Genomic DNA, 8,880 nt, shown 5'->3' with positions numbered 1-8,880 from the left:
AATCGATAAGTTATTTCAAAAGAAAATATTTTTAGTAATCTTATAGCATGTTTCCATTGAAACTGAACAACGTTGTTCGCTCTCAGAATTAGGTACATGAATTAACCCGTTCATATGGCACGATTCGTAATTCATAGTAAAATAATTACATTTTTCAAAAATTTTGTTTTTTGATTTTAATGGGAATTCGTCCCAACATACCAAAAATACAATACAGCTTGAGAACAATATTATAAAAATATAATTTTTCAACAATGCTTGAGAAACACTTATGTTCCACAAACATTTCTCAAGTCTGTCCCTTGTTGACAAATTAGTTTTGATTTTTTGTGAAAATTGTCAGCAAGAAATTATTTTCTTTGGCAAAAAACAAAATTACGCGAATTTAGGACCCATTTGTGGACCGAACCCTTAAGGTATGGATGAATAATAAATCCGGGAATCTTTCACATAAATTATTCCAATCCCATTTCAGATTGGAAGCATCAAAAAAGTTGCAGGAATTCAATAAATGTGTAGTCTTAGTGGAAGAGATGCAGAAGTTCAAATAAGGGAGAAGAAAGCGTCAGGGTATCAAGGCCACATGCGGCAGTGACTACTGGGATGTCCATCAAGAAAAAACGTTAAAAATGATTAAAAACTAAAAAAAATAATATTTTATACTATTACAAAAATAAGCTTATTATAATATTATTTTTGTAAGCTTATTCTACAATTTCAAGTATAAGCTTATAAATAAGGGTTCCGTTTCGATTATTCTATACTTGTTATACAAACATTTTTCAATGTTTTCTCAAGATTTTCTCAAGCTTAAGCCTTATGTTCATAAGCTTATTGTAATATTATTCTCAAGCCATTTTGGTATGTTGGGGTACGAAAATACATGAAATTCTCACTAATATGAATAGAAGAAATTATTGTTTTCCTCCCAAAGATTTATTATATCATTAATTTTACAATTTTCATTCACGGTTTTAACTTTTTGTGTAAATGTTGACATTTTGAACATATTTTTGTGTTTTTCCATTTCTAAATTCTGCTGGAGAGGCACTTGTCAAACATTTTTTCTGCCGATAGAAACATTTTGAAAATATTGCCTCTTTTGTTTGCAGTTTTCTGTGGAAATTTCAACTCGTGGACCAAATGCGTACCTCGAATGAGAGAGAAAACAAAATTTACTTTCGTTTGAATGTACATACGCCATTCAACATTGTAGTTTTCATTCATCATTTTCAGTCATCCCAAAAATTTTTAAAATTTCACTTAATTTTTCTATTTTTAATTTTTAAATGTCATAACTTATTTTTTCGATAAATGTTCTCATTTATTAGGGATGGGACATATTTTTTCGTTGTTCTGAGAGTGATTTGATTTGAACAACGTACAAATATGAGTGTTCGCTCAGGAAATTTTGTGTGAAGAATTAGGTAGTTTTTTCATAGTTAAGGGTCAAACAACGAATAGAGAGCGAATCAAGTGCAGTGGAAACGCCACATTAGATTTGGTCTTTTCCAGAACTGCATGAATATAAAAGTTTTTACAACGATAAAATAAATGCAAAACTAGTAGATTCTTGCAGGTTCTGGAACAGACCAATTATTGGCCATTCTGTGAAAACAGTGCGTTTGTTAAAAGAAAAGGAAATTACATGTGTTTGTTGTTTTCGGTTCAAACGCCGAATCTACCTTATAGTTTTTGTGAATGCTCATGAAAATACCTATCGAACAAATGCTTTTGTTAGTCTATAATTATTGATTGGCTCAAACATAAGCGAGATGGTTTTAAATTTTTTAAACTCTAGTTCTCGGAAAAGAAGTTTTTCTTAGAGAATGGACTTGGGTACAATTTGATTTCAGGAGTTTTCGTTTTTTACCATGGCTTACCTAGTCATGACTTCAAACTTATTATGTACTTGAACCTTTAGTGTTACTTATATTTGCTCTGTTCCTGAACTGCAAGATTGTATAAGTTTTTACTACGATAACCGATTTTCCACTATTTTTGCAATTTTTTTTCGATATCATAAAAGGGAAAGTAAAAATTTAAAAAAATTAAAAAAAAAACTGTAACATTAGAACTGTAAAAATTTTAGTTCTGGAACAGAGCAATTTTTGAATAAAAAATAAAAACTCAAAATTAATTGCCAAAACAATTCTCCCTTTCGATTCCCCTTACCTAATCTTTCTACAAACTGAGAAACTGTGAACATGCCTAATGTAAATTCGGAGTGTTTGAAAACAAATTGAAAGAGGCAAAAAAGGTAATTGAGGAACTTTGTATAAAAATACCTGCTTGTGGTAGTATTTTGAATATATATTTTCGTTTTAGAAACAGCCAAATAAAAAATATATATTTCTGTTACTTTGGGACCTTAAATTTCACCCGGAAAATTTAATTATATGTATTTTTTTTAAACCAGCTTAAAAGGCCTACCTTTGGTAAGAATTTCAGTTTGTCCACCAACTGGGTGTATATTCAATTTAAAGCAAACTATATACACGTTTTCTTCACAATGGAAACAGTGTTTTGTGAAAAAAAATATTTTTACAATTGATTTAAAAAGCTCTTATATCTATTCGCCTTTCTAGGACCTCAACACAAGTTTTGGGTTTGAAATTTACAATTCCCAACTCTTTTAAAGACTTCATTTTTTCCTCCAAGGATGTTTCTTCGCTTTGTAGAGTTTCGTGTAATAGCATAGCAGTGCCAAGGGCACAATTTAACAATTTGTTGGCATCATGGATTCTAAGAAAAAAAAAAAAAAAAAACAACAAAACAACAAAATTAGATTAAATTTTTGGAGTATTAAGTCATTTTTGTATATACCTCTTGAACAATAAATCTGGCCTCCTACAATATTGACCAAATAATGCAAATAAATTACGTGTCATATCGTAATTAAATTGGGCTGCTCCAGCAGGTGAGAATTTTGTGTTCATAATCATACTGTCCAATATATAAGCATCGATTTGTTGTGCTATTAATCTCAGAGTCAAATTAAAAAGATTAGATGACAATTCTCTTTCTAGATTGTGCAAAACTGTGACCATCACTTGGAACATTTCTCCGGCACTTGGTGATAATATGAAAGGCTCTTTATTGTTTTGGTCTGGCATGGTGGGCCAACAGTCATGTCTGTATGGCATTGATTTGGCTTTAATTTCATTAACGGCCTTTGTGGCTAAGTTCTTCAATAGTTTTTCAGTCCAATGTTCAAGTTCGGACACGGGATTTTCAAAGACCGAATTGATTTCATCGGCATTCGGGCCAACCAGGGCCGCATGTAAGTGCAAATAGTGTACATTTTCACCCCATTCACTCAATACCATTTTAATGTAATTAATAGCATTCAATATGGGGATACTCTCCACCATGCCACTACTATGAAGTTGCACAAGGCGACGTCGAAAGTTATCTATCAATTCGAGTTGTAAACTTAAAAATTGTAATTGATGTCCTGGCTGTATTAAGGAATAATAGCGGTCCTTTATGGCCTCTAGCAGACGTATAAATTGATCTGCACACTTGGGAATTTTTAAATCATCATCGTATATATTAGGATCAATTAGTAGCCAGGGATTTTCGGCTTGCAGTATCATATCCATTTTCTCAGAGCAAACTGAAAGTATAAACAGTCGTTAGTGGGATACAATTTCATAAATACAACATCATTACATCTTTCTTCCAACGATATCCATTTGAGTAAATACACTGGTTGGGTAATTACACATATAGCACTGGGAAAGCTGGCAGGATATCCAAAATTTTCTCTTAATTCAGCTTCAAATGCCAATGTTTCATCTAATAAATGTGCGAAAAGATTTTCATCTCGACTTATTTCCTCAATGTCTGCTATAAGTTTTTCAATCGTCAATTGAACTAAACCACGCATAAATTCCAACTAATAAAGAATAATAATTTGTAGTATAGCCATGAATGTTATGAGTAATTATTTCCATACCCTGATATTGAAGTCCAATTTTCCTGCTTTAACTGCAGATGTTTGGAATGTTTTTCCAACAAACAGGTGAGTCTCTTTGCCCCAGTTTAAGATTTGCGTATAAAACCATTCAGGCTTATCCAAACGATTTGTCTGTTTCACACCTGTGAAGTGGTACATAAATCTGAAAGATTCAATTACAATTATACTAGGTGTATTGAAATATGTTGCTCGATAATAACTAACCGTTGTCTATAGGGTGCTACTAAATACTTAGTTACAGTTGATAAGGGTTGACAAATAATGCTGGGAGCTATCATTTCCAGTTGTTCAGTTTCTTCAGCTGGTGATTTTAACTAGAATAGGAAATTTAATTCTATGACACATTTAAAATCAAATTTAAAATGTTTTGAACACACACCAAAAACAGATATTCGGCTAATAATTGCGCCTTGGTAATGTTATCGGCAGATGGTTTGATTAATAAGGAATCGTGTTCTTTCTGTCCCCATTTCAAAGATTTGAGCACATTTTCAAATTCTCTGTAAAAAGAACACATATGTAGTGTTTATGGTATTTAGATTCCATATTCTATGGATTCCATACTTGGAAAATCTCTCCTTTAGCAAGCTGTGCCAGTGAATTGCAGTTTGAGTGGCAAATGTTTTGAGGAATGGAGCTTCGACACTGGTAAGACGTCCGACAACGCTGTGATCATAATCTCCTTCTTCGTATAAATTTAAGTAGAGATTTATCATTTTAGATTCATCTTTGCCATTTATACACTGCGTAAGAGCGTTACTGGAAGAAAAATAATTGAATGAATAAATCTGCCTAAAATCACTCATCTTATCTCTAATTAATTAATTTTTATACTTTTATGTGAAACTTAACTACAAAAAAAAACCAACCTAAGAATACGGGTTGGATTCAATTATAAAGTTCCAGTTCCAAAAACACATATATGCTCTATTGAACTCAGTAGTTATACGATTTTTTCCTTTTTAAGTCTACTACATTTGTTTTACTACACAAGCGAAATAAATCCTTTAAGATCCGCACAAATCAAGTTTATATATTCTGAATAGATGTGTATTGAAATCATAAGTATATTTTTGTAGTTGGCCATTACATGAATTTTCAACGGTTTCGTATCTATAGACCAAAACTGGGGAAAAGGTATAAAATTGTGATTTCTTTAATACTGTTTCGTCTTAAGGTCTTTTAATCGGTAAGCACATTTTTTAAAGAAAATGAATTATATCGATGGTTGGTGGTGAGTTATGGAGTTGGCATATTTACATACCTAATTTCTTGTATATCCTGAACTATACGCAAATATTGAACCAATTGTTGCAATTTTCTGACTTGCTCCAAATCCGGTTTGACAGCATTCAATGCTTTATTGGATTCAGAAATGCGTTCTACGAGCTTTTTGCCAAACTCTTGTAGTTTGGCCATTTGGAAGTCTATGGTATCACAAGTATGTTGTTCACATTCAAAGGCAGATTTGAAACTGGAGATATTATTCGGCTCTTCATAGCTAAGCTAGAGTATAAAAATTAGCATATTTAGCCATAGGTCCACACGATATAAATTGATATTTACCTTTTCCCGCAAAGTTTCTAAACGAGACTTGTATTCATCAACCAAAAGGGAGGCTCTGTGGAGTTTCTTAAAGTCGCTGCCAATTTCATTATTAATACGAGCCAGTATGCGCTCTTCAAATTTGTTATTCACTTGCATTTTAGACATGATGACTGTTCGTGTGCTATTTCAATATTACAAATTATTCAGTAAAATATAGTGAGCGAGTAAGGTCTTTTAAATTAGACCAAAGATATCCAGTTACCAAGACACCAATGGTCATCCAATTCGTTTTAGAACTCGGAGAGAAGTAGGGCCTAGTTATTGCTGACTAACAATTGAAGGCGCTATCAACCGATTACCTTAACCAAACATTGATCAGTTGTTCCCACAATTAATATTTTAGGCCAAAAAAGACTTTTGGTTTACACAAACGTTAGATTTTCCACGGATAGAGTCATCAGCAAGAAACCTTATTCCACGACAACAAAACACGTCAAGTGGGAAACCGAAATGAAAGACGTCCCCAACGCGACAAATAAGACAGGCAAAAAGTAATTCCCGATAAAAAGTAGACAGAAAGCAAAATCACCGAGTACCTCTCTTGTTTACGAAAGAGACATGAGGACAACGGTTTCTTCTTCTTGTTCACTTCAAAGAACAGCCGATTAATGCAGGATTTTTTGAAATTGCCAGATGCACGTACTATGGTGCTTAAGGCGCTATCAGACGGCACATGTTACACAAAAAATTATGTTGCCGGACACATACATCGTTTTCATTGTTACAAGTTTGATTTAAGTATGAACTGTCAGATAAGCAAAACACAAGACCATCTTCCCTTTATATTTTAACGTAAAGTTTACTGAATTTATGTTGCCATATATTATATTGATAATATGGCAATAACAACAAAATGTATTTACATATACAAATGGATAACCCTAATCGTTTATTTTATATTGAAAAAATGAATTATAGATTTATTTCACGAAATTAATTACAAATTATTTTTGTTCATTATTTTTAAACCAAATTAAGATGACATTTCGAAAAAAAATGCATAGTTTTACAAAAAGCTTGCCATAATTCTGTAAAAATCATTTATTTAAGTAAGGGACAACAAAAGTGATTGTAAAGGAATGATATAATAAATGTCAGTCGCAATGTGCGTTTCATGGTTGAAGAAAACATGTAGACGCATCGACATACATAGGTGACGGGACAACGAACTGTCAAACCCATCATGGAATTGAAAATTCCATTCCATTGGCGTCGCATAAGAAAGATTTAACAAAATCTTCCTTTTTTTGTAAAAACATTTTAAAAATTTTGACACATCAATGTTGATGTATCTACTTGTATTCTTCTACCATGGTACTTTTCTTCTGGTTATTGAATTTGTTTTATTTTTTCATTTTCCAAATCAATAAATATAAAAACAAAATTGGCAGAAATCGGACAAGCTCAAAGAAAAAAATTAACAGCCAATAGCTTTCTACCTAAAGCTGGAAATACATAAAGCGTTTATCTGGCTGGCTTAAGTCATCGGCTGGCTTCTTCGTAGATGAACAAAGGAGTTTTAGTTGACCTAGTTCGATTTTGGCCCTAGGCTCCTTTGTTCATTTCCGAAGAAGCCAGCCGATGACTTAAGCCAGTCAAATAAGCGCTTTATGTATTCCCAGCTTTACTTTTAACTGCATGGTAGAAAAATCCATAAAATAAATAAAAAAATGGGAATATAAATAAGTAGATTTTTTTATATATTTTCTTATACTAAGTCAATCGTAGTATGTTTTGATACGCAATTTTCAATAGTTTTTACAAATTTGAATAATTTTTCATTCAACATTATCAATTCCAAAATTGGTTTGACAGTTCATTACCCCAGCAGCTGTGTCAATGCGACTACCAGCATTTTCCTACCATGATATCTATACTAAACAAACATCAGCTGAGCGGCTTTTTACACTAGTCATTTTAATAGACTCGAATTCTAAATCCAACTGTACAAATTTTACGAAATTATTGATATGACAACATCTCATTGTCAAAATGTAGAATTATATACACAAATCATTGTTTTCCAAGCAGTAAAATTGACAAGAAAAGTTACGGAAAATGCTGAGATGGATATGCTTTTTTGAAATGACTTAACCTTCTTAATTATACCACGTGAATATCTATAATTTTATTTAAATTGGAATTGTTTAGCGATCTCTTGGAGTGTTACATGATTCGTAACTGCAGCTTATAACTATATATTGGAGGAAGTAAATGAAAGCATTAAAATTTAAGAATAATATTTAATAATCCAAATTCTAAAAATGTATATTTTGAAATGTCGTCCATGTATGACATGATGTGTGCAATTTCTACACAAGGAAAATTTGATACTACACGTGTAAAAAATAACTCGTCTGATACAACCTGTAATAACATTGTATAATTGTGGAACTGGATTATTATTTACATCCATGGAACATTGATATGTTAAAAATGTTTGAATGTTTCTCCAAAAAAGTCGATTTTTATATGTTGTCCTATACGACGCCAATGGGAGCTTGTTATGATATGCATTCAAAAATGTCAATTCCAAAATTGGTTTGACAGTTCATTGTCTCAACAGCTGTGTCGATGAGACTACTTGTATTATTTTACCATGCATGGTACAATAAAATCAAGGTAGGGCTATGATGATTTTATATATATTTTTTATTTTCTTCGCTTAATATGTCAACTTTATTTGTTTATGTATGCGTATTCTTTTCAAAAAAAAAATGTCCAGAAAATATTCAAATTTGGGTGTTCCAAAATTTGTATTCTTATTGACGTACGCATCGACAAAATCTACATTTTTGTAGCGAAATAAACCTTTAGAGATATATAGAACATGATTTTGAAAAGAAATTTTGACCTTTCATTCAGTTTTCGCGGTTTTCAATTATTTAGTCAAAATCAATGCAACAAGTTGTTTGGTTTTTTTTATTGGTTTGATAGTAATTCTGACATTACAATCCAAACAGGTAGAACTCTATACTTGCAATTTTTTCAAAGTTGGCCAACCTTGTCTTCATTGTACTATAATATAATCCATGTTTACATTTTCTTAAATTACACATTCGACAATGTGATTACAGAAAAGTGCAGAGTTGTATATTATTATTATTTGAAAAGAGATTATCTTGATTTAATTGTACCATGTTTACATTTATGGGGTATTTAATATAAAAAATTGAGTATCTATAAATTAATATAGATTATGTGATTTTTCACTCTCTGTTAACCACAAAACCAAATACTGAAGTAATTGAATGAGAGGCACTTTGTAATATCAGTCAATTTCACACATC

The 8,880-nt window shown here is 31.7% G+C and overlaps 1 protein-coding gene and 1 long non-coding RNA gene across 3 annotated transcripts; one reads left to right on the top strand and one right to left on the bottom strand.

Moving 5' to 3' along the window:
- The first annotated feature begins 190 nt into the window (after positions 1–190).
- Positions 191–690, top strand: LOC131805931 (uncharacterized). Its single transcript, XR_009343899.1, has 2 exons — positions 191–416; positions 476–690. It is a non-coding gene; the product is annotated as an uncharacterized LOC131805931 (long non-coding RNA).
- A 1,808-nt stretch (positions 691–2,498) lies between these two features.
- LOC101896107 (RINT1-like protein) lies at positions 2,499–6,080 on the bottom strand. 2 transcript variants are annotated; one of them, XM_005176873.4, is made up of 10 exons: positions 5,793–6,080; positions 5,549–5,711; positions 5,247–5,488; positions 4,547–4,741; positions 4,362–4,482; positions 4,187–4,296; positions 3,962–4,124; positions 3,676–3,901; positions 2,827–3,619; positions 2,499–2,745 (listed from the first exon to the last, which is right to left on the bottom strand). In XM_005176873.4, the coding sequence occupies exons 2-10, from the start codon at positions 5,693–5,695 to the stop codon at positions 2,556–2,558; spliced, it is 2,187 nt and encodes a 728-aa protein (XP_005176930.1). In that variant the 5' UTR covers positions 5,696–5,711; positions 5,793–6,080; the 3' UTR covers positions 2,499–2,555. The 2 variants fall into 2 exon arrangements, with proteins under 2 accessions (XP_005176930.1, XP_005176931.1); XM_005176874.4 differs by having other exon boundaries at positions 5,890–6,080.
- Between the last annotated feature and the right edge of the window lie 2,800 nt (positions 6,081–8,880).

The sequence above is a fragment of the Musca domestica genome, unplaced genomic scaffold, assembly GCF_030504385.1.
Source record: "Musca domestica strain aabys unplaced genomic scaffold, Musca_domestica.polishedcontigs.V.1.1 66, whole genome shotgun sequence".
NCBI classification, from domain to species: Eukaryota; Metazoa; Arthropoda; class Insecta; order Diptera; family Muscidae; genus Musca; species Musca domestica.
Note: the sequence above shows the minus strand (reverse complement) of the source record. Positions and strands in the feature narration are given on the sequence as shown.